The sequence below is a fragment of the Zootoca vivipara genome, chromosome 8 (assembly GCF_963506605.1).
Source record: "Zootoca vivipara chromosome 8, rZooViv1.1, whole genome shotgun sequence".
Lineage (NCBI taxonomy): Eukaryota > Metazoa > Chordata > Lepidosauria > Squamata > Lacertidae > Zootoca > Zootoca vivipara.
The window spans coordinates 80,557,114-80,582,965 of record NC_083283.1 but is presented as its reverse complement, the minus strand read 5'-3'; the positions used below and the strand labels follow the sequence as shown (position 1 = coordinate 80,582,965).

Sequence of the window (25,852 nt, the reverse complement as noted above, 5' to 3'; positions counted from 1 at the left end):
ACAGCAGAATCTTAAATCACAGATTTAAATTCACCTGCTACTTGAGTGTAAGGCTTCCACTTGTAGTTCCATCCTCTGAACCGCTTGCTGTTGAATTCTGCACACTGGGCTGCTCTGAAGCCAATGCTGTTCTTTGGGCACTTCTGACTGTTGCAGAGTTTCAACATCCGAGAGGAACCCTCGCAGAACTTTCCCCCGTGCGACGGCCTGCAATGTTGAGGTGGGGGAGGAAGCTTACTTCAAATGAGGTGCTAAAACCATTTTAAAAAACATATACTTGAATAAACCAGCACAAAGCAGAGGATAAAGTACCCATTCGCATAGCGACATTTTGATTCCAGCTTAGTTGAATCCATCAGTCTCAAAGTGTATTCAGTAAAGCCTTCCTTGCAGTACTCTCAAGCTGAGGTGCAGGTGAGCTAACAACAGAGGTCAAACTGCATCAATAAGAACAGGATGCCCCCTCTTCTCATTGCTACATGCTCGCATAGCTGCCAAGTACCCCGTTTTCCCCGGGAAACCCCCGTTTTTACTTACCTTTTCCCGGTGGTCCCCCGTATCACTCCGGGAAACCCCCGTTTTTCTCCGTTATTTTCTCCTGCTGGCGGCCATTTTTTTCTTTCCGATTTGCCCTTCTATGGGCACCAAAAATGGCCGCCGCCGGCTTCAAAAGTAGCTTCTACGCATGACCGGAAGTGCGTCAACGCAACTTCCGGTGTTGCCCCGACCATCTATGGGCACCAAAAATGGCCGCTGCCGACACCAGAAGTCGCGGCGACGCACTTCTGGTCATCCGTAGAAGCTACTTTTGAAGCCGGCGGCGGCCATTTTTGGTGCCCATAGAAGGGCAAAGCAACACCGGAAGTTACGTCAACGCAACTTCCGGAGTCACACGGCTGCCGGTCCCAGATTCTGCAGCCCGGGACTTGGAAGGTAAGCATGCTCGGGTCCCACTGGATCCTTCTTCCGATTAACCTAAAACCACGCCAGCTCCTAACTTGCAGAAAGCTTTTGTTCCCAGGTTCATTCCCACTGCCCCCTTCAGTTGCTGATTACACAGAAAGGCATTCTGGAAAAGCAGGCTGTTTACACGATCAAACCCTAAACAAATTAACATTTAAAAAGTCATCTGCGTCAAGGTCTGAGGTCAATGTGGAAACCCCCCATAACTATTTTTAAAAAATTTAAGGATGTGTACATTCCAAAGCTAAATATGCTTCGTGGCTTGATGGAGACTGCATTAAGGTGCTTAGAATATTCTTCTTTGTGCCAAGAGAAGGTCAAATGATAAGCCTGGGGAACTGCAATTATGCATATCATATTATAGCCTAAGTTTACCCCCTAGTGAGAAGACATCCTCCAGCTACCGGGCAAATGTCTGGTAGCATATTTCTGCCACTATTACCAAGCATCTAGTTGGCACCAACAATACATTGCGAAGGTGGAACAGGTCAAGTGACACTGAGAAAGTTCCTATTCCAGTCTAATACAGACGTTAGTTGGAGGATGCAGACAAGGGCTTCCAGTTTCAGTGCAGATATTCTTGAACACTAGATCACCCTTTTTGAATCCTTCTCTCCAACTCTGTCTAAGACCTGGTCTACACATTTAGCACACCGAAGTGGCAGAATAGACTCTACCACATGAGGTGTATATGACTAAGTGAATACCTGGCTCCATAAAAACAAAACAAACTTGCAGCAAATACAAAATTAGCCTACACAGAGCAGTCTGGACCACAAACGTCACCCCTGACATGCTATTTTCTTTTCATTTGTAGGGTATGTTTTAAATCAGGGAGCAGTAAAAAGAAAATAAGTCACCTCCCCTCATTCCACCATACCAGGCTTCTACTGCATTTAATTTTACACAATATAATATCCATATCTTACATCCTTAAAATTCAAGCAGACTGCATTTTCCATGTGGCCTTATATCTTACCTTCCAAGTCCCGGACTGCAGAATCCGGGACCGGCAGCCGTGTGACACCGGAAGTTGCGTCGACGTAACTTCCGGTGTCGCTTTGCCCTTCTATGGGCACCAAAAATGGCCGCCGCCGGCTTCGAAAGTCGCTTCTACGCATGTCAGGAAGTGCGTCGACGCAACTTCCGCTGTCGCTCCCCCCATCTATGGGCACCAAAAATGGCCGCCGCCGACACCGGAAGTCGCGTCTATGCACTTCCGGACATGCGTAGATGCGACTTTTGAAGCCGGCGTCGGCGGCCATTTTTAGTGCACATAGAAGGGCAAATCGGAAAGAAAAAAATGGCCGCCGGCAGGAGAAAATAACGGAGAAAAACGGGAGATGAAGTGATACGGGGGACCACCGGGAAAAGGTAAGTAAAAACAGGGGTTTCCTGGGGAAAACGGGGTACTTGGCAGCTATGCCTTATATACCTTTATGTGCTCAATAACAAACATCTGTGCTTATTTTGATTGGTTAGCCAAGATTGGCAAGAGTGTTTCCCTCGGCATTTTCTGAAGGTGCCTGGAACCTCTGTTACATTTTCTGGAAATCAGCCTAAACGTGACCATGCCAGTTTTGCAGATACTGTGCAATGGAAATGCGCTTTCGGCATCTGAATGCTAAAGGAAAATTGTTAAGAAGTTGGTTTCGAACAAAGATAAGCCAAGAAAGCATCCTTAAAACATCTGATCAAACTTTTGTTGAGCAGAAACAAATAACTACCTCCAGCATGAAGTACTGGTTATGGCTGAACATGGGCCTAGGTTCAAATTGCTGTGGTGCCACAAAGCCTAATGCTTGGCATTGGGCAAGTCACTGTCCCTCAGTTTAATCTGTACCTTAGTTTAACCTCTGAAGATAAAGCAGGAGGCTATGCATAGCTCCCCAGAGAAAGGGTGTGCTTTAAAACATTTCCTTAGCTGTTTAAATGTATTTGCTGAGATTTCATGTTATGGGAAACACCCTCCCCCAAACATTTTTTAAACAATTGATTATTTTTATGTCTCCATAGTGCTCTTCCTCCAAGGAGTACGGAAGTAAGTCCCACTGAATTTTGCTCCTTTCAAGGAGCATGTGATGCTGTCAGTGTGGTACATGTTCAAATATATAAAAGGATGTCATATAGAGAAGGGAGAAAGGTTGTTTTCTGCTGCTCCAGAGAAGCGGACACAGAGCAATGGATTCAAGCTACAAGAAAGAAGATTCCACCTAAACATTAGGAAGAACTTCCTGACAGTAAGAGCTGTTCTACAGTGGAATTTGCTGCCAAGGAAGTGTGGTGGAGTCTCCTTCTTTGGAGGTCTTTAAGCAGAGGCTTGACAGCCATCTGTCAGGAATGCTTTGATGGTGTTTCCTGCTTGGCAGGGGGTTGGACTGGATGGCCCTTGTGGTCTCTTCCAACTCTATGATTCTATTAGCAGTCAAACCTTACAAATGCATGCTCTTGCTAGTTAGCATGAGAAGTGGCTAAGTCCACAAAGCTGTATTGTTGATAGGCAGATACTTAAACCATAGAAATACAATTGGTAGAGAGGACTCAGTGTTATGTCATTTCCCTTCCTCTCCTGGGAAGGAAGAAGCATATAATACTCCCTGTTCCTCTCCCTCTCTTCCTTTGAGCAACTGTGGATGCAGACATGCCTCTGCTCGCTGCAGTTTTAGGCACATGTCTGAAGCTAGTTAAACTGTAAATATAAGTATTTTGCTTGCATACTTTTTTCCGGCTACTGTTGCTGTGAACTAAGGAATGGTTATAAAGTAAGTAAATCTTATATTTAAACTTGCTTTACTAGCTGTTGCCTGATTCTTTTATTAAGCAGAGTAAGAAGGGACAGCCAGCTCAGAACAAGGTTTTAAAGCCTAATTCCTATGCTTTTGTTGCCAAGGATGGAATTTTGAAACTCTTCGCCCAAATATGAGATAAATTATCCATTAAAACCCATCCCACAGTCAGATCACTGGTCTACTTGGCACAGAGATGTCGGATTCAACTAGCAATAGTTCTTCATGCTCTCAGGCTTCATGCTCTCAGCCTTTCCCAACCCTGTTAAACAAGATCCTTTTAACTGAGGATCCCAGAGAGTGAAACTTAGGATCTTATGAATGCAAATTGTGTGCTGTGCTACTGAACTATGGAAAACTGTATCACAACACGTCTCAAATGGAGGTAAACAGAAGGCTCATCCATACTCATCAAGGGGTTTGGGATGGGTGTTCATCAGCATGCGGATGATACCCAGCTCTACCTCTCTTTCAAATCAGAACCAGTGAAGGCGGTGAAGGTCCTTTGTGAGTGCCTGGAGGCAGTTGGAGGATGGATGGCGGTTAACAGATTGAGGTTGAATCCTGACAAGACTGAAGTACTGTTTCTGAGGGACAGGGGGCGGGCGGGTGTGGGGGACTCCCTGGTCCTGAATGGGATAAGTGTGCCCCTGAGGGACCAGGTGCGCAGCCTGGGAGTCATTTTGGACTCACAGCTGTCATGGGGGCGCAGGTTAATTCTGTCTCCAGGGCGGCTGTCTACCAGCTCCATCTGGTACGCAGGCTGAGACCCTACCTGCCCGCAGACTGTCTCACCAGAGTAGTGCATGCTCTGGTTATCTCCCACTTGGACTACTGCAATGTGTTCTACGTGGGGCTACCTTTGAAGGTGACCTGGAAACTGCAATTAATCCAGAATGCGGCAGCCAGACTGGTGACTGGGAGCTGCCGCCGGGACCACATAACACCGGTCCTGAGAGATCTACATTGGCTCCCAGTTCGTTTCCGAGCACAATTCAAAGTGTTGGTGCTGACCTTTAAACCCCTAAACGGCCTCGTCCTGTATACCTGAAGGAGCGTCTCCACCCCCATCATTCAGCCCGGACTCTGAGATCCAGCGCTGAGGGCCTTCTGGCGGTTCCCTCACTATGAGAAGCAAAGCTACAGGGAACCAGGCAGAGGGCCTTCTCGGTAGTGGCACCCGCCCTGTGGAACGCCCTCCCAGCAGAGGTCAGAGAGATAAACAACTACCTGACATTTAGAAAGTACCTAAAGGCAGCCCTGTTTAGGGAAGTTTTTAATCTGTGATATTTTAATGTATTTTAATGTGTGTTGGAAGCCGCCCAGAGTGGCGGGTAGGACCCAGCCAGATGGGCGGGGTATAAATAATATATTATTATTATTATTATTATTATTATTATTATTATTATTATTATACTTCCATTTGCCCCGCTGCTTTCTCTCAGGAAAACCCGTGGTTTGGTGCTAAATCGGAACAATAATAATAATAATAATAATAATAATAATAATAATTTATTTGTACCCCACCCATCTGGCTGAGTCTTCCCCAGCCACTCTGGGCAGCTCCCAATCGAATATCAAAACAATACAGTAATAGCACAATTACAAAGGTCACAAACAATACATAAACCACATAAAAAAAAAACGCAATCAGGTTCCCTGTGGATTGGGTTTCCCCAGAAAAGTGGTGGGGCAAAGTTAAAACCTCTTGGACCTATGCTTTCTGGGCACAGGAGAAGCAGAAGTGTGGAAAAAGCCCCTGTCTTGTGTTTTGCAATGTTTGCTATAAACAAGGAGAGGCATCCAGCACATGACACTGGTGAAGCGCTTTAGTTGCTGATGCAAGCCATTACCCACAACAAAAGGAATGGTTATGGTTTTGCAACATCCGGCTTATTCCACCACATTTAGCCTTGAAGAAAAAGAAACTCGCACTCACCTTGGATTCGTACAATTTCGCTCTCGGTGAGATATGCCTCCTCCACAGGTTCTGGAACACGATGACCACCGGGACCACTCTGACCACTGTCCGTGGGTTGGCTTGGGCCCTTCATCGCCATACTTGACACACTGCCCTCCACGGCACCACTGCAACATACAACGTGTTTGCGGATGTTTGCTCATTACTTTCAAGTGCAAATGGTTTTGCATCAGGAGTTTTGCAACACGGCATGTCTCACTAACAAAGAAGCCACCTCGCTTATATTATTTATCCCACCCAACCACACAGTTTTAAACTTTCTTTAATACTTTCTGATTTCCCGAGACTGCTTTTTAGAAGCTCCCTCCCTGCTTCACTTATGGACTGAGGAATCCTGACTCCCTGAACTGGAGGGAAGGGGTTAGTACTGAGTGGAGATGCCAGCCTGTAGCTCCTGCTAAAAGGTAAAGGGACTCCTGACCATTAGGTCCAGCCGTGACCGACTCTGGGGTTGCGCGCTCATCTCGCATTATTGGCCAAGGGAGCCGGCGTATAGCTTCCAGGTCATGTGACCAGCATGACAAAGCCGCTTATGGCAAACCAGAGCAGCACATGGAAACGCCGTTTACCTTCTCGCTATAGCGGTTCCTATTTATCTACTTGCATTTTGATGTGCTTTCGAACTGCTAGGTTGGCAGGAGTAGCTCCTGCTACACTGTGATAAACTCCACAAGCATAGATCTACTTCCAGCAGTGTGCTGAGTGCATGTAGGACAGCAGGATCCATGCACACCCTACCACCATTATATGTTTTCATTGGCAATATTCATAGGTATGCGACAGACACACACAAGTTGGGAGGTGGAGCCTAGTGCCACAATGTGCCCCCCACTTTGTGCATTAATTGAAACTACACAGGAGCCCCCAAAGAGGACATACGTGCAAGTACAAGAGACCACCAGATAGGAACACAAATCTTAGCTGCTGAACCACAGCCCTGATATGCAAGGCTTATACATGGGATGTATAAACTGTGAGCATTTCTTAGCATTCAGAAGTCCTGCTAAGACTGAGATACAAGTTAAACCACAAGAATTTGGGTGTTTAGGTGAACTCCCTTGAAGATTTATGCCTTCCTTTGAGACACCTGGACAATGTGATAAAGTACAGTATGTCCAAGGTCACACTGCTTTTCCAGGAGACAAAACACCCTAGTGTGTGTTCCATTTCAGTGTCTCCTAGCCTTCAGTTGGGAGGTTAACACTCTTTTTGGTGTTTGAAGATTTTGATGAGGAAAGTAAGCAAACCACACTGCACAAAACTATCCAGGATAAATACTGGCATTCATTTTTGTTTTTGTTTTTGCAACAAATGGGATGTATATACATCAGCAATCTGTGGGTAGGGATGGGGGTAGAAATTAGATTTAATTAGTTCCTATTCAAAGGTGGATCTACCTAATCCACACTTTCTGAAACAATCTGAGAACTGAAACTTTGCCATCCTTAGTAAAAGTCACATGAGAAGGGACGTGGGTGGCGCTGTGGTCTAAACCACAGAGCCTGGGGCTTGCTGATCAGAAGGTTGGCGGTTCAAATCCCCATGACGGGGTGAGCTCCCATTGTTTGGTCCCAGTTTAACTTACTTCAGCCATGAATCCCTTTATTATCCACCAATTCATCTCCTTTTTCTTTCTCCTTGTCCTAACCCACCACTTGTAATATGGAAATAATACGGTGGCGCTGTGGGTTAAACCACAGAGCCTAAGGCTTGCCGATCAGAAGGTCAGCGGTTCGAATCCCTGCGATGGGGTGAGCTCCCGTTGTTCGGTCCCAGCTCCTGCCAACCTAGCAGTCCGAAAGCAGGTCAAAGTGCAAGTAGATAAATAGGTACCACTCTGGCGGGAAGGTAAATGGCGTTTCTGTGCACTGCTCTGGTTTGCCAGAAGCAGCTTTGTCATGCTGGCCACATGACCTGGAAGCTGTCTGCAGACAAACGCCGGCTCCCTCAGCCTATAGAGCAAGATGAGCACCACAACTCCAGAGTCGTCCGCAACTGGACCTAACGGTGAGGGGTACCTTTACCTTTACCTTTACAAGTCACATGTCCCTGAATTTTGCAATGCGTTCTCCAGGCAACTAATACGCCCCAACATGCATATACTGGGATAAAGTGTCCACAAAAACACATGGTGAAAACAGTGTGCAAAAATATATTATAATAGGGAGAATCAATTTGCAAAAATGTATATGTTGTGTATTGAGTCAAAGGATTTTATATCTGTATTATTATTGTCTGTATTTGCATTAGGATAAAGTAACTGCCTTTTGGTTCCAGAGGGTACAGCTACTATTGGTTCATTTAAGCTGCTGTATTTGGATCCTCTGTCTTATTGGTTTCCTCCAAAAGGCAGCACTGTGATTGCTTGATATTGTTCCCTCCAAAATGTATCCCTTCCTAGCTAGTCCCCTGTCCCTATAAATGTAGCTTTCCTCTCCTCAGTCTTCAGTCTTGTTCACTTTAATAAAGAGCTGTTACTAGAGAACTGTCTCCAGCATGTTATGTCAAGAGAGCTGAAATCACAAACCCCACGTCACAACAACTGGCGACGAAGGTGGGATCCGGAATGCTGAGGAGCGGTTAAACACAGCCCTGCCTCAGAGTCCGGATTGCAGCTTAGAACAAGACTCACTGGCCAGCTGAGAAGACGACCCTGCCCGCTAGGACAATGGAGAGTCCAAGGGTATTGGAGCCCTTCCAGCCATCAGAGCCCCACACATGGGAAGACTACGTCGAACGCTTCGAGTTCTTTGCAGTGGCTCAAGGGATCACCGATGCCAGCAAAAGAAGGGCCACATTCCTGAGCTACTGTGGGCCCGAGACCTTCAAGCTGGCCAAGGCATTACTTGCTCCAGCGAAGCTGAGTGAGACATCTCTCAAAGATATTCTTGCCTGCCTAACAAGCCACTTGGCGCCTACTGAGACCAAGATGGCCCGGCGGATGGAGTTCCATAAGAGGCAGCAGCATGCTGGGGAGTCTGTATCCACATTTCTGGCTGAACTCTGGAAGCTCGCTCAGCACTGCGGCTTCCAAAATCTGGAAGAGACTCTCCTGGATCGGTTTATTGGTGGTCTGAGCAGCAAGAAAGCCAGAAGACGCATCGTGGCTAAAGAAGAGGTTACCCTTGCTTCAGCCTTGAAGGAGGCCACCGCCACGGAGAATTATGAAAGAGAGGAGCTTGATGCCAGTCGCAAGGCCACTAAGCCACAGATAGAAGTTGCGCATGCCATGGACGAGCTAGAGGCTACTCCGAGCCAGAGCCCAGTCCGTGGGGTCGAGTTGGTGCGTCAGGCCTGCACAGTGCACAAAGATCGCCGAGGCAGTTGCCCAGGTTGTGGCGGAAACCATGAGCGGAAGAGTTGTCGTTTCAGGGATGCTATGTGCCGGACGTGCGGAAAGACGGGTCACATCGCCAGGGTCTGTAGATCGGCGGCGTCGGGAGCAACAGGAGCACCTAGACTGGAGCATCGCAGACCGCCCACAGCAACTCGTTTTCTAAAGGACTGCCACTATGTAACGGAGATCAACGGGAGGGCCGTGCAGTTTCCAGCGCAAGGCAAGGCACACGTCAAGGTGAAGATTGAGGGTCAGCAGTGCGACATGGAGGTGGACTCCGGATCTGCATTCACCATCGTGTCGGACCAGACCGCGAAGACATTCTTCCCCAGGGGTAAGTTGCCCCCTCTGGAGCCCTTCCCGGCAACCTTGCAGTCGTACTCAGCAGGCCGCATCCATGTTATGGGAATGTGTGCCGTGAGAGTACAGTTCCGGGACAAACAGGCTGTACTCAAACTGGTGATTGCGAAGGGCAGTCGCCCCAGTCTCCTGGGCACTGACTGGTTCCCCGCCCTGGGACTGAGTATCTCAGGGCTTAATTCAATCCAAACCTGCCCTGAGATGAGTGAGGCATTATGCAAGGAATTTGCTGGTCTCTTTAATGGAAAACTGGGTTGTTATAAAGGGCCCCCAGTTGACTTCGAGTTGGACCCCGGTGTGGCCCCAATCCGACTCAAACCAAGGCGAGTGCCATTTGCACTGCAACCCAAGATCGAGGCAGAGCTGGATAAATTGGTCAAGCAGGGAGTTCTCTCACCCGTGGACTCTGCTAAGTGGGAGACTCCAATCGTCACGCCCCTTAAAGCAAATGGGGAAGTCAGGATATGTGCAGATTACAAATGTACTATCAATAAGGCACTCAGGGGAAACTCATACCCCATTCCAGTCGTATCACATCTGTTGGCTAAACTGGCTGGGGGCAAGGTATTCGCCAAAATTGACCTGGCACAAGCTTACCAACAGCTGCCAGTAACCCCACAATCAGCGGAAGCACAGACTATTGTCACACATAAAGGGGCGTTCAGAGTTAACAGATTACAGTTCGGAGTTTGTGTGGCCCCAGGGATTTTTCAAGGGCTCATGGAACGCCTGTTAAGAGGTCTGCCGGGGGTCTTGCCATTTTTTGATGACGTTTTGATTGCTGGAAAAGACCCACAGGAACTGGTTGCGCGTGTCCGTGCAGTGTTGCTCAAGTTCAAGGAGGTGGGGTTGCAACTGAAAAAAGAAAAATGCAGTTTTGGGGTGCCAACTGTGGATTTCTTGGGGTTTAAAATTGATGCATCAGGCATCCACCCCACAGATGCTAAGATTAAGGCCATCATCGAGGCACCACGACCACAGAACAAGACGGAGTTGCAGTCATTCCTGGGACTTATTAACTTTTATCATTCGTTCTTACCCCAGAAAGCTTCGGTAGCTGAACCATTACATAGACTATTGCAGAAAAAGAATGTGTGGCGATGGGGGCGGGAGCAGCAGAAGGCTTTTGACTCCTTGCGAGGAATGCTGAGTAGCAGGAGCGTCCTTGCTCATTATGATGAGTCAAAGCCGCTGGTCCTGGCATGTGATGCCTCTCAATACGGTCTGGGGGCTGTGCTGAGTCATAGGGAACCGGATGGGTCGGAAAAGCCCATCTCTTTCTATTCCCGTACGTTGTCGCCCACAGAGCGCAACTATGCTCAAATTGATAAAGAGGCACTGGCTATTGTGTCCGGAATCAAAAGGTTCTATGATTATTTGTACGGTCGCCATTTCTCCATTGAAACGGACCACAAACCACTGTTAGGGTTGTTCAACCCAAACAAACAAACGCCACAAATTCTCTCCCCCAGAATGTTGCGTTGGTCAATATTCCTGAATGGGTTCCAGTACACCTTGACCCATGTGCCGGGGAAACAGTTGTGCCATGCTGATGCGCTGAGTCGATTGCCCCTTCCTGGCGGGAGCAATGAGGATCCTGCTCCGGCGGAGCACATTATGATGCTAGAAACACTTCCGGGGGCTCCTGTAACAGCTACGGATATAGCTGAGAAAACTAGGAAAGATGCTGTTCTCTCCCGTGTGCTCACTTGGGTGGGGAGGGGGTGGCCAGGTGGTCCGCATGAAGAAAAATTCAGGCCTTATGCGACAAGGCAGCACGAATTGTCCATGCATAAGGGTTGTCTCCTATGGGGAGATAGGGTGATCATCCCAGCACCACTGAGAAACAGGGTTCTTGAGACGCTTCACATGGGACACCCGGGAATGGTCAGGATGAAGTCGCTAGCCCGATGTTATGTGTGGTGGCCTGGAATGGACCAGAACATAGAACAATGGGTACGAACATGCAAGGCATGCCAAGAGGTGCGGCCAGAAGTGGCCAGAGCACCAGTCCACTGGTGGGAGCAGTCCAGGACTCCCTGGAGCCGGCTGCACATAGATTTTGCTGGGCCATTCCAAGGGAAGGTTTTTTTGGTTATCGTTGATGCATATTCCAAATGGTTAGAAGTGGCGATGGTCCCTAGCATGGCATCAGCTGCCGTAATCAAGGTGTTGAGGCAGCTGTTTGCTACCCACGGGTTACCTGAGACCATTGTATCAGATAATGGGGCAGCTTTTGTATCCCAAGAGTTCAGGGCATTCTTGGCTGATAACTTTATAAGAGGGGTCACATCCGCGCCCTTTCACCCATCCTCCAATGGGCAGGCTGAGCGCATGGTAAGAACAGCCAAAGAATCCATTGCGCGCTTAATGGAGGGTAACTGGTCGGCTCGCATTGCGCGAATGTTATTTTTGCAGCATGCGACGCCGTGTACTGCGACGGGCAAGTCGCCAGCCGAGCTGCTCTTAGGTAGAAGACTGGTAACGGTGCTGGATTATGTCCACCCAGATAAAATGCCAAACCATAATTCAAGAGCAACCCCCCAGGCTGAGACTGACACAACAAGGTATCTCGCCCCTGAAGATCTGGTCTGGGTGAGGAACTATTCACGAGGTCCGCGGTGGGTGGCCGGTGTGATCACCCGGGCTAGTGGACCTGTGTCCTATTATGTGACCTTGGAAAATGGGCAAGTTTGGAAGAGACATATAGATCAGCTGAGGCGCCGGGCGCTCAGCAGGGAGGAGTCAGATAATTCATCCCTGGCTAATGACGCACAGCTGCGAGACCAGAGTGAAGATGGCCCAGAGGTGCAGTCACCAGGGGCTTCAGCAAATGAACCAGGGTCTGCTAGTCCTCAGGATGACGAGGTACAGGTCGGGGACCCTGAGATGTCTGGGACTCCATCTGTTCCTGACGAAACCCCTATAGCAGCCCCTCCACCACAGGTAACACCCAATCCAGAACCTGCAACACCTGTTGTCAGGAGATCAGGTAGAAGTTGTAGGACCCCACAGTACCTGAGGGATTACGTCTGCTGTGCTCACTAGGGGGGGGAGGGGGGGTTGTGTATTGAGTCAAAGGATTTTATATCTGTATTATTATTGTCTGTATTTGCATTAGGATAAAGTAACTGCCTTTTGGTTCCAGAGGGTACAGCTACTATTGGTTCATTTAAGCTGCTGTATTTGGATCCTCTGTCTTATTGGTTTCCTCCAAAAGGCAGCACTGTGATTGCTTGATATTGTTCCCTCCAAAATGTATCCCTTCCTAGCTAGTCCCCTGTCCCTATAAATGTAGCTTTCCTCTCCTCAGTCTTCAGTCTTGTTCACTTTAATAAAGAGCTGTTACTAGAGAACTGTCTCCAGCATGTTATGTCAAGAGAGCTGAAATCACAAACCCCACGTCACAACAGTATAGATTAGGAAAAACTGCATATAAAGATGTGAATGTTTGGACGTATTCATGCTAAAATGCTGATGAATTTTCTTGAGGGCTTAAGAAAGAAAATCAGAAGTTGATTCAGGAGTGAGGAGAACTGGAAAAATGAGAAATGAAATTGGCACCCTACCGAGGTTTAAAGAAATGTGGGGTGAGATGTGGTATTGCCACATTCAGCACTTTAGAATATCTGCCTGGTGGCCCAAGCAGAAGTTCTTCTTCTCATGTAATTAGAATCAGTGGAGATACACAAGAAAGGTCCACCACCTCTGCCACATGCCTTGGTGCTCAGGCTTCCTCTTCTCTATGCATTGAAGCTAGAAGTCTGCATTGAAAAGCCCACTGAACTCCTTGCATGATTAGAACTCAGATCCACAGTCCTGAAGTGTACAGTGAGCTTCCCTCATTGCATGGACAAAAGGGATTCTGTTTTTCCCTGAGTTGGGAACTGTGCAACAAGGTTATTACTGACATTTTCTTTCTTTATTTCTTTTAAAGAAAGCCAATACATGCATCCTGCCATTTTTCAATATAAAGAATTAGAAAAGATCTACAAATGCACACTTGTTTTCCTTTGGTGTTCTGTGCCCTTGTTAACCACCAATCAAGCCGAATATTCAAGTTACTCCTGCTAAAGTATTTCTGGCTTCAGATCATGGTCTTTAAAAGGGGCTTTGCTGTCACTGTCTTGCTTCGTTGACATCTCTAATTTACGATCCTTTTTTAAAAAAAGCTTAGTCAGCAATGAATCAGAGTTCAAAAGGAAAGCTAAATCTTGGAAAGGGGGGGTGGGCTGTCTGCAGCATTCGACTAGACCATCCTGCTCAAATTCCAGGAATAAAATAGAAGGCAACACTGTGGCTGCTGATCTGAAAGGGCTCCAGGATTTAGGTGCCCTTGTCCAACTGCTCTTCAGGTCCTATTGCCCAGCTGCAAGTTTCTCTGCTGGGTTCTCTGGCCTCATTCATATGTTACCTGAAGTGGTGTGGTTGCTACCATCTATTGATTGCTCTCATGCTTCTCTTGGTAACTTCCAGTCCAGTGCGATAAGGGTGAATTGTGAGGTTTTGAATCACGCTAGCAACCTGGGCGGGACGCGGGTGGCGCTGTGGTTTAAACCACTGTGCTGCTTGGACTTGCCGATCGGAAGGTCGGCGGTTCGAGGCCCCGCAACAGGGTGAGCTCCCATTGTTCGGTCCCAGCTCCTGCCTACCCAGCAGTTCGAAAGCACACAGTGCAAGTAGATAAATAGGTACCGCTCTGGTGGGAAGGCAAATGGTGTTTCCGTGCGCTGCTCTGGTTTCGCCAGAAGCGGCTTAGTCATGCTGGCCACATGACCCGGAAAAACTGTCTGCGGAAGCGGACAAACGGTGGCTCCCTCAGCCTGTAAAGCGAGATGAGCACTGCAACCCCAGAGTCGTTCATGACTGGACTTAACTGTCAGGGGTCTTTTACCTTTACCTAGCAACCTGGGCATTGCAGGCTAGGACACAACCATGGGATTCCCCACAAACCACAAGGGTAGTTATCAGGAGTAATGCAGGCACAATCCTGTCTTGGGCAGATAGTCATGTCTCTCCAGGAAATGCATCATGGGGTCTGATTATCAGTAAACTTATGATTTCGCTTCTCTACCCTAAGAGAACATCTAGCAGAGGTGCACCAGGCTATAATCTGGTTCTGGACCTAAGGCAGAAATAGAGAATCTGTGGCTCTCCAGATGTGGTTGACTCCTCAGCCCTAGGCAGCATGACCAATGGCCAAGGATTATGGGAACTGTTGTCCAGTAACATTTAGAGGGCCACAGGTTCCCCATGATCAACCTTGGAAATCCCCAGAAGGGAAGCTGCCCCCCCCAAGTTGCTAGCCAAGGAGGTTTACTTCTCTTTAAAATAGTTCTGGTAGATCCAGACTTAGGCCTCACCTGAATTTCCTTTGGCACTGTGCTTTCCAGGAACAGATATGTGGAGCGGAAGTGGAGTTTGGATTTGATATCCCGCTTTATCACTACCCGAAGGAGTCTCAAAGTGGCTAACATTCTCCTTTCCCGTCCTCCCCCACAACAAACACTCTGTGAGGTTGAGAGACTTCAAAGAAGTGTGACTAGCCCAAGGTCACCCAGCAGCTGCATATGCACTTCAAAGTTCCCTGTACAAGTGTTTTTGACATTTGTACCAGAGCCTTCCCTGGGAAAACTTGCTCTTTAGTGCTGAACTGGAGCTAATGTCTGAATACTGAAAACCTATTTCCTCTGATTCAGTGGTAAAACGTGAGTTTTCCTGGAGAAAGCGCCAGGAAACAAACACAAAAGAAAGTCTGGATGAACCCTCAACCATGCTTAGAAAAGATTCATTATAAACAGTAGGAAATAAGTTATTTGTGATCATCTGTGTAGTATTGTACTATAAAAATAATATGAGGGGAGATATCCAAGATTATTTAACATACTGCCATCACTATCTAAAAGAAGAAAGCAATTATTCCATACCATCTAACACTGCCCAAGATAGTATGGATTTAATCCACTTAGATAGAAAGCTGCTATTGATTAGCCGGCTGACTCCAATTCTCACAATTTTTAATCATTCACTTAACTTGATTATTTCCCAACATCCCAGAATCCACTCATCAATCAGTGGCAGAACTGGAAATTTCTGTATCCTTGCCATTTCAGTTGCTAATGTTGGAGAAACTACTTCCATATGTGATTTCCTTAGAATATGATAAGGATAACTAAAAAAAGTAATCCTATAGAAATCCATTGGCAGTTCATAAAGCCACATTTTTTTAAACTGTTGATAAAGCCACATTTTTTAAAATAAATAAATATTGCAGAAAATAATAGTATGCAACTATTATTGCTCTACATAAAACCTAAAATTTATGTTTATTAGTTCACAATTTAGCATACTGAGAATAAATGAGTCAAATTCCTATGTTTTCATCACTCGTAGTGAGGCAAAATTTCAATCTGTAGGAGCAAGGTCTAAATATTAACCGATTTGTCCCAAATTTGAAATTTGACTATGTTTATACCATACGCCTGATATAAGATCAAGGGAGGAAACATTTTCCAAAAAAAGTTTTTTATGACCCACCCTATTAGGGAAGCACATTAGAATGTTCATCCTTTTGAAAGTATTACGGTTCTGATATGTAACTTCTGTATTTGGCTGAATGCAGAAGCCTGATTCTGTCTGCGAATTACCCTTACTGGACCAGGCACTGGTATTTAAAATCTTACATTTCAAAGTAACTCTCCACAGTCACCTCATTAGATTTCTCTGTTATTGTTATGGATTAATCTCAGTCATGACCCCCTTTTGCTTTGAGAACGACTTGCGGCTTACGGCAAGTGAAACTTTAGAAACCGAAAACAGGAGAATGCAGTAAGGGAAGCATTGGGACTGTATATAGTATACCATCTGATTTATAGGTGAAGTAATCTATTTGAGATTAATTGTCCCTGCCTGTTATTCTTGGACAAAAATAAAATAAAAACCCCACACACCACTTCTCTTGGGACTGTCAGTCAGGATTACACCCAGTTTAACCTAAAAGCACATGTTCACTTTGATGTGAAGACCTTAAACTGTGTCTGTCTGCATTCATCTTGACAAGTGCTTTGCGTATGATATCCTTAAAATCTAGTCTGGAGTCAAATGACTCAACAGTTCAGTTTGGAAAAAGAGACTGATATGATATTTCTTCTTCTAGGAACTGGAGCTATCCCTCCTCGGAGTCATCGCTAAATAGATCAACTACCTTAATCTGTTTGGATTAGGGGATTATCTGGAGCCCTTTCTCACCTCTTTATGGAAACATGTAAGGCACACAAAGCCCATCAAAAACGTGAAGAGGGGAGACCAAAAATCCCTGCATCGCCAGGTCCGCATTGCTCTTCCTCTCCGCAGAGGAGTGTGGCAAGAGGTGGTGGCAGTTTTGCAGCAGGGCCAAATTAAATATGGCACCATTTGTGCAATTAGCATTGGCATGAATTTACACTAAAATTAGCAACTCTATGAATAGTGGGCGTTTTAAAGTGTCAAGACTATGGTGAGGGAGGGAGGTGACCTTCAACCCTTTGCTCCCCACTATAGACCTAGGCTGAATGGGGTCTCCCAGATTTCCTTGAATAAGAGTACAAATGGGGCACCCTTCTAGTGTAAACAGTAGGGTTTAAGCCCCCTTCCCTTCTCCATCAGGGTGCCAACCTGTAATGGGGGGGGGGGTTGCGCGTCTCCATACCTGCCAAGTTGCTGTCAGAGAAATAAGGGACCGGGCCGAAATAGCAGACCGGAAGTAGCGCTGCCGCCATTTTGGAACTGGGCGGAGCATGCTCAGAAGTGACTTTTGATGCTGCTTTGCCCAGTTCCAAAATGGCCGCCGCGCCAGAAGTCGCACTGCAGCCATTTGGGAACTGGGCAGAGCAGCATCAAAAGTCGCTTCTGAGCATGCTCCGCCCAGTTCCAAAATGGCCTCCGCGCCAGAATAACCTGGGGGAAAATAAAAAAATCCGTTTTTTCAGCTAGGAACAGCTGGAAAAATGGGGATTTCCCGGGGAATACGGGAGACTTGGCAGCTATGCATTAGTGTTCGATTTTTACTCGACCACCCACCCATCATTCCCCTTTACTAGCTGCTATGTGATGTTTTTGCACTAGAGGGGCAACTCCTGCACTTCAGCACAGCAAAAGCAAGGGGAAAAAAATAAAATAAACCAGAGCATTTCAGGTATAAAATGTTACAGGATTTCAGCAAGCAGTTACCTGCACTGACTGGAAATGAAGCAGCATGTCTTGCCTGAAACAGAATACTCTTTTCTGGCACCAACGGTGCTGACAGCGGGATTGAGTAAAACCATCCCTGATACCACCATGAGCACAAATTGTTAGGAGCACAGTATAAAAGGGATGTCCTGAGAGGCCCATAGATAGAATACCCTTTACTCCATGGATGAGGAGTCTGCAACCCTCGACCATCCCCAAGTAGCATGGCCAATGGCCAGGGATGAAGGAGGTCACCTGATTTTCCACTCCTGTTCTACTCCCACAATCCCGTTCTCTTTTGTCACCACCCCCGTTTCCACACCAAACCATTGCCAAACTAAAAACAAACCAACCTTCCTTACCATGTCATATCCACACGTTGTACCTTCTGCAGCTGGCATGAATTTGGTCTCACATTTTCTGCCGATCCGATGGCACCACAACGCTTTGCAAATATCCTAAATGAGGGGGAAACGGCAACAAACTGAAGTCAGCATTTAATTTCTGAATGCATCCACTGTTGCAACTAAAAATGGCTAAAAGAGAGCAAAAGCATGCTGTTGATCATACTGAAATTCTTATCTCATTATACATTATCATGTATAATGAGATAAGAATCCAATGTCTCTACTCAGACCAGGTCTCTCCATGGTTTTAAGTTTGGTAATGAGTTGCAATTCAGCAACTTCTCTTTCCAGTCTACAGTGGTACCTCTACTTACGAATTTAATGCGTCCCGGACGCACATTTGTAAGTCGAAAAAATTTGTAAGTCGAATCCCATAGGAATGCATTGGGAGAAAAAATTCGTAAGTCAAAGCAACCCTATCTAAAAATTCGTAAGTAGAAAAAATCCTATCTAAACTGCATCCAAGATGGCGGACGGAGCTCCGTTCGTAAGTAGAAACATTCGTAAGTAGAGTTATTCGTAAGTAGAGGTACCACTGTATTTCTGAAATTCTTTTGTAATAAGACAGCTACTTGGAGATCTTGTATAGAATGTCCTGGGAGGTTAAAGTGTTCTCCTACTGGTTGATCTGTCTTGTGATTATAAATGTAGGACATAAACAACACAGGGCAAACCAAGAACCTCCCTGAGTTCCTCTGCCATTTGAGATCCAGTGGGTGCTTACTTTTCAGTTATGGCACTCCATAGCTCAGGCACACTGTCCTGAGCTCCTTGGATTAAGGGTGGGATACGTATGTGGTGAAACAAAACAGGTTCTTACCTTTTTGAAGTCCATCATGCACAGCTTGGCTTTCTCACCGAACTGCCACTTGCACTGCGTGGCAGCATCATACAGCTCTCCTGGGAGCTTCTCGGGATATTTGTACTCATGCACGGGCTTAGGCTGATCAGAAAGACACAAGGACTGAGCAGAGCTGCAAGAGACCCAAACAAGGTGTATTTGGATATGTCAAATGCAGTTTTAAAGGGGACCCTTGTTGCAGCTAGTCAGCTGTGAAACAAGGCAGCATAGCTGCCAAGTCTCCCGTTTTCCCCGGGAAATCCCCGTTTTTCCAGCTGTTCCTAGCTGAAAAAGCGGATTTTTTTATTTTCCCCCAGGTTATTCTGGCGCGGAGGCCATTTTGGAACTGGGCGGAGCATGCTCAGAAGCGACTTTTGATGCTGCTCTGCCCAGTTCCAAAATGGCTGCAGTGCGACTTCTGGCGCGGCGGCCATTTTGGAACTGGGCAAAGCAGCATCAAAAGTCACTTCTGAGCATGCTCCGCCCAGTTCCAAAATGGCGGCAGCGCTACTTCCGGTCTGCTATTTGATGTGTTTCTTTCCTGTATCAAAGTAAATGTGTTTGTTTTTTTACATCACAGGAAGTATTTATTTTTATTTATTTAAAAGCCTTTCTAAACCACTTTTTAAAATTTATTTTTATTTTTAAAAGAACTACAAATATAACCATTCACAAATCATTCTCAAGGTTTCGGGAACACATCAAGTCTGCCGGACCTGGGTGTGTACATCGTAACTCCCCGTTGCATTCAGCACTCAGATGAGCATGTTTGATATTGGGGCCAGCCCAAGACATTTTGGTGCCCGAGGCAAACCACAAAATGGTCCCCCCCCCTCTTCCTGGCCAAGGAAAAAGCAGGAGGGAAGAACAACATTAGGAACAAAGAGGGAATGGAGCTCCACATTGGGACCCATTGCCCCTGTGGATCCTGCCGCCTGAGGTGGTTCACCTCACCTTGCCTAATGGGTGGGCCGGCCCCATTTGATATCTTTTCTCATCAGAGCCTCAGCATACCTAATGCTACCAGCTGAGAATGTGCAGAGGGCTAAACTGTTCCTGGAACAGCAATGAAGTTAGCTCTCAACTTCTTTAATTCTTTAGTTCAACAACTCTCTGGTTCAAATCAGACCAGTAATTTGCCTTGCATCTAGTTGTCTTCAATTCTGTGCTGTTGAAAAACAGGATGAGCACATCCTGGGGATATCAGATGCGTGAGTGGCCGAGTCTAACATTAACCCATTCTCCTAAAATAAGTTCCACCACACAGGCATCACTAAATGGGATGAGATCTCCTGCTATTAATAGTGGAAGCACGGCAGGACAACGTGGTCAACACAATTAGCATGACTGAGAGAAATTTAGCACAGCGGGATTCTGCATGGAACCTCTTAGCATCTGCAACACAGCATCTATCTAACAAATGACAGAAAAGCACATCAACTCAAAAACTTACTGCAAGCTCATTCACTGAATGCTTGCTGTTTTCAGAAAGCTGAGCAGATTTCCCTGTTATGGGTGCATCTGTTAAGAAATGCATAGTCATCTACCAGTGCTTTCATGACATGGAAGTTGATTCCATTTTCACAACATTTTCCTATCTGTCAATCCCCACATTATATTTGAGCATTCACACGATGTAAAAGCCACCTTTGGAACCACAGTAGAATCTAGCACAAGTTTATCACTTATATCCTTAATAATTGCAAAAGGGATTTTTACCCCCTGGAAGCAAATACAGTAAGCCCACAACTTGTGTGGGGGTTATGTTCTGGGGATCATGCCTAAAGCCAAAATCACATATGGTCAAAACACATTGGGTTCAATGCTGAATAGGATTGCCTAAGTATTTTTCTCCGGATGCCAGCCCCTTCCTTCCTTCCTTCCTTCCTTCCTTCCTTCCTTCCTTCCTTCCTTCCTTCCTTCCTTCCTTCCTTCCTTCCTTCCTCCCTCCCTCCCTCCCTCCCTCCCTCCCTCCCTCCCTCCCTCCCTCCCTTCCTCCCTCCCTTCCTTCCTTCTTTTTGCCAAGCACGTGAAGCTGAATCCACACAAATTAAATGCATGTAAGTTGTGGGCTTACTGTAACATGGGAATGAACACCAAATTTGCACCACATTCCACTATTGTTCCAGTTGTAGGTTTTACGCCATGTGACTGCTCAAATATAATGCAGAACGTAGCAATGAGGAAAACGGAATAAACTGAGATGTGATCGCAGCCCCAAAGTAGTGAAATACTTTGTCGAGAGATACAGGTTCAAATCTCCTGTAGCCACGAAGCTCACTGGGTGACCTTGGGACAGTCATATTATCATATTCCTAACCTACTTCACAGGGTTGCTGTGAGGGGAAAATGGGAGCATGTGGAGACAACCTTGAGCTCAAACCCGCAGCCCTGAGATTAAGAGCCTCATGTTTTGAGGAAATCCTTTATCAAGTGAAGTGTAATCCTTCCTGATTAAAAATTGTTTGGGATAACCTTTCTGACTCTTATATCTTACCTAAGCAAACCTTTACCTAGTTAGTAAAATGGAGTAGAAAAGTTGCCTGGAATCCAGAGGAGGCAGAACATTAAAACAGATTCCCTCTAATTTTCATTATGTTCCATATAGTGAGAAAGGCAGCGTTCTTGCGACTGTGGGCCCTTGGCTGGTCTTGGGGCCTAGTGAATGCCCAGGCAATCCACTATCCAAAGAGATCTATGAATGTTATCTATCTGCTCTGGTATACTGAGCCACAGGTAAGTTAAAACATCCAGATTTCCCTTTCTCAAAAGTGTGGGGGGCTGGAAGCAAAGTTTTCAGTGAATCAACTCTCATTTCCACAACATGCATACCTTAGAAATTTGTGGAGATACTGACGGCTACAAGCTGACCATGAGAAGACCCCATTGTGTCCTGCCAGTGTGGGTGACATGATGTTACCTTCAGACTTCTTGCAAATATTTCCCTCTCCATCATGGATCATGCCAAAGCTGCAGGAGGCAAAAACGATAGCTTGCATTCTCTCTATATAAATACTGCCTAATAATATCAGCACTCAGAACTGCAAATTCGTAAGAGAGCTTTCTCTGTTGTGCACCATTTTTTAATCCTGACAAGTTTTTTTTATAGAAAAGAACCATCAATAATATTAAAGGACTCTTTTGAAAATTCCCACTGAATACTTTTACCCAATACGATGCTTCACATAGAACGATAGTCACAGCCATTGTTCCAGCCCCCAAAGCCATAGAATCTGAACTCTGAAACGCTGAGCAGATGAAAAACGAAGGCAAACAAGCAGACCTAAATTACGATATGTTTGTTTGGAAGATCATATCACAGTTTGAATTCTAACCATAGTTACGGTAGCACAAACAGTCATTTGGCTTGTCACCTGATATTTAACTGAAGCACAACAAATTTCTACTTCACTTGTTAGAAAGGATGCTGCAAAATAACAAACAAACAAACAAACAAACAAGCATCTAGTATCTCTTTCGAAATACATGCATACGAAACTTACTTGTGTCCAGACTCATGAGCAATAGTAAAGGCCAGGCCAAGACCAGTATCTTCATTAACTGTGCAGCTGCGATATTTACTGCACATTCCATTTATTGGAGCAAATCCTGGTAAATTAAATGTAAAGGGAGGGAAAACAGCATTCATTAGGAAACACTTCTTTGTGAATGGTAGTTTAACAAATACCGAAAAAGAAAATCCAAAAGAACTTGGTCTGTTGGCTTCAAAATGCATATGTAATACTTGGGCTTTGCAAAGTAGACTGTCGCTGCCAGCGTCACACATCTCCGTGTTGTGATATGAATGAGAAAGGAACTGCTTTCTCTGCTTTTATGTATTTCAGTGCACAACTGGATCCCTGCTCTCTCTCACACCCACCCCACACACCCTGAGCACACCACTAATTCCTGACCAGAGGTATTGACAGAGCTATTACACTGGATAACAAAACAGAGGCATCTCTTCCCCCATCACCTGAATATTGCAAAAACCCATGACAAACATCTGATAGCTTGTGATGGTTGTGTTTCATTCCAGCATTTATCACACCGATGTCCTGCCCTGAGGAATCAAATGGGTATACACTGTGAGCCGGTATGGTTTTGGACTGCGGAACCCCAATTTATTTATTTATATATTCCATCGTTCTCCAAAAAGCTCCAGGAATACGGGGGGGGGGGGACGACGACGACCGGGGGGACGGGACGGGACAGAAGATCCCTGTTCAACACTAACCCTCAAATTCTATTCCTACAGATGCCCATTAAAGGTAAAGGTAAAGGGACCCCTGACCATTAGGTCCCGTCGTGACCGACTCTGGGGTTGCGCGCTCATCTCGCATTATTGGCCAAGGGAGCCGGCGTATAGCTTCCAGGTCATGTGGCCAGCATGACAAAGCTGCTTCTGGCAAACCAGAGCAGCACATGGAAACGCCGTTTACCTTCCCGCTGTAGCGGTTCCTATTTATCTACTTGCATTTTGACGTGCTTTTGAACTGCTAGGTTGGCAGGAGCTGGGACCAAGCAACGGGAGCTCACCCCGTCACAAGGATTCGAACCGCCGACCTTCTGATCAGCAAGCCCTAGGCTCAGTGGTTTAACCACAGTGCCACCTGGGTCCCTAGGACAGATGCCCATTAGTTTGCAACTATTCCACCACTGTTGGCATTTGTGGGGCATGGTGGGTAGCAATTCTTAGAGGGCAAGATAGGGTCTGGGACCCTTCAGTTTCTAGAGGGTAATCATGCCAGCCAGTTGTGAAATAATAGGGCCAATATGTGTTTACCCAGTTAAGTGTCAAGCTGGACACCGGATTTTAGGTATTTAGCACCACCTTGATTTTGCCGAGGACTTTTAGGAGCAGGGGTTAATGCTTCGGCAGTGAGGATCACAGGAGGTTGCCAGCAAGGACTCACCTAAGGTATCACATGGCTCGTTCTTCCAGGAACATATATCTAGGCCGGTAAGCAAAATTGCATGGTCGTGGCGGCTCCCATCCTTCCCCATCAGCCCAGACTGCCACTGACAAAAACTACTCAGGGTATGGTCAGCGTGGTGATTGATCACGAGCCCCGGCTGAACGGAAGAGTCAAACAGAAGAAAAAGTCCACCGCGGGAGTTAAAATGAGAACTGGGAATGAGATTCCGTTTTGTAGCTGTGGGCAAGTTGATAAAAACAAGCAGGTGTTTAAAGGGAAAGACACAGTCTCGGAGCCTGGCTTGGCCTTACCGCCATGTCCCTGGCCCCCTCGCTGAATGGCCGCTCGGCCAGAGCTTGCTCTCTCCTTGCACAGACGGTGAGCAGACACAGAGGAAGGGAGGCGGGCAAGGGGCAGCCCCAGTGTGGCCTAGTCTGGCCCAGCACTCCTCTCTGCGGGCGTCAGGGGGGTTTGCCCGCCAAGGGCTGCGTCAGCCAGCTGAGCTTCTTCCTTTGTGGGCTGGCAGGCGGCACAGTGTGGCCCCACTTGGCTCCAGTGGCAAGGGCTGGTGGGGCAGGCTCCGTTCACCCTCTGTACCCTGCCCGGCATGTGTGCACACCCTGGGCAGACACTGCTTTTTTATCTCTCAATCAGAGCAAACCGCAATTTGGCTTTTTCCCAAATGGCCATTTGCTCTGACCTGTCGATCAGCGTTCTTCAGTTGTACCCTGGAAGTCGAATGGAATCCATTCCGGAAGTCCGTTCGACTTCCAAAACATTCGGAAACCAAAGCACAGCTTCTGATTGGCTGCAGGAAGCTCCTGCAGCCAATAGGAAGCTGCAGAAGCCCCGTCGGACGTTTGGCTTCCAAAAATAACTCGCAAACCGGAAAAGTCACTTCCGGGTTTGTGGCGTTCGGGAGCCAAAACGTTCAGGAACTAAGCTGTTTGAAAACCAAGGTACGACTGTATATGCTATATGAACTGTGGTATCCAAATCTGAAATATATTGTATGTCATCATTAAACATAAGCACTGGATGATAGTATGAATCTCAACTCTAGGTTCCTCCTTAGGGAAAAAAAACAGCAAGGGAGAGGAACACGGGTTCCAAAATATCAGAAACAGGTTGTAAAAATCATTTAAAATAAATCATAATATTGTATCTGAAGGTATTAATATGTTTGTCCAATATTTCTACCTCCTTTTTACAAAATCTGTTATATGACATAATAACAGGAAGAAAGGATAAAAGTAAAGAAAACCAGCAGATCCTGATTGGACTCTGGATGGGGCCAATGGACAGGATTGGGTCCAAAGTGTTCACATAACCTCTACTGACCAAGAAGTAAACTCCATTTGAATTTAACATAATTTACTTCTGAGTAGGCATGGTTAGAATTATGCTGTAACTAACTAAAAGCTGCCCTTATAAAATTAACAGGTACTAACTGTTCCTTTAACTCCCTTTGCTGCAAAAGAAAGAATTGTTAAGCAGAGGGGCAGTAAGCAACAGATTTACAATTACAGAGCAGCAATTTTTAAGCATAAGATGTAAAGGAAAATTATATCACAGGTGTAAGATCAAAAGATTACTCTCCTTACCCTTTTCATGTTGGACGTGGTCCAAGCACGAAAAGCTAAACATTCAATGTAATTAACCTGTCACTTAAGGAGTCCTGATCGCTCAGCACATAAAATGAAGCATTACATTGCTAGTAGAGCGTTCTACTGCACAACTCAAAAACAAAAAAAGGAAAGAGGCAAGTAAATGAAGGGAGAGTAGGCTTTCATGTCCCTGTCGACACAGTTGTAACAGCTGGAATAGTGAGGATCGGGAACTGTTCTTGCGGGGCTCAATGTAGGAACGATCCAGGGTTCTGTATCTCCAAGTACAGTATTGGGTTTCAAGTGCTTCCTTAAGTGGTCATTTTTGAAGTGTGCTCCAAATCAAAGTGTGTTTAGTGGAGTTAGGCACACATGGTTGGGGACTGGGAGTAAGCTGAGAGTTCATATTGAACCTTCATTCTTACACACAACATTTACCCAGA

At 46.1% G+C, this 25,852-nt stretch overlaps 1 protein-coding gene across 1 annotated transcript in view; it reads right to left on the bottom strand.

The window, feature by feature from the left end:
- ADAMTS16 (ADAM metallopeptidase with thrombospondin type 1 motif 16) overlaps nucleotides 1-25,852 on the bottom strand; it is an 84,729-nt gene that overhangs the window by 36,577 nt on the left and 22,300 nt on the right. Inside the window, exons 7-13 of the mRNA XM_035101543.2 lie at nucleotides 23,800-23,959; nucleotides 22,387-22,492; nucleotides 21,716-21,853; nucleotides 18,863-19,016; nucleotides 17,998-18,093; nucleotides 5,689-5,837; nucleotides 35-207 (exon numbers count right to left, since the gene is read on the bottom strand). Of these exons, the coding sequence (XP_034957434.2) occupies nucleotides 35-207; nucleotides 5,689-5,837; nucleotides 17,998-18,093; nucleotides 18,863-19,016; nucleotides 21,716-21,853; nucleotides 22,387-22,492; nucleotides 23,800-23,959 (976 nt within the window). The remainder of the gene's footprint in view (nucleotides 1-34; nucleotides 208-5,688; nucleotides 5,838-17,997; nucleotides 18,094-18,862; nucleotides 19,017-21,715; nucleotides 21,854-22,386; nucleotides 22,493-23,799; nucleotides 23,960-25,852) is intronic.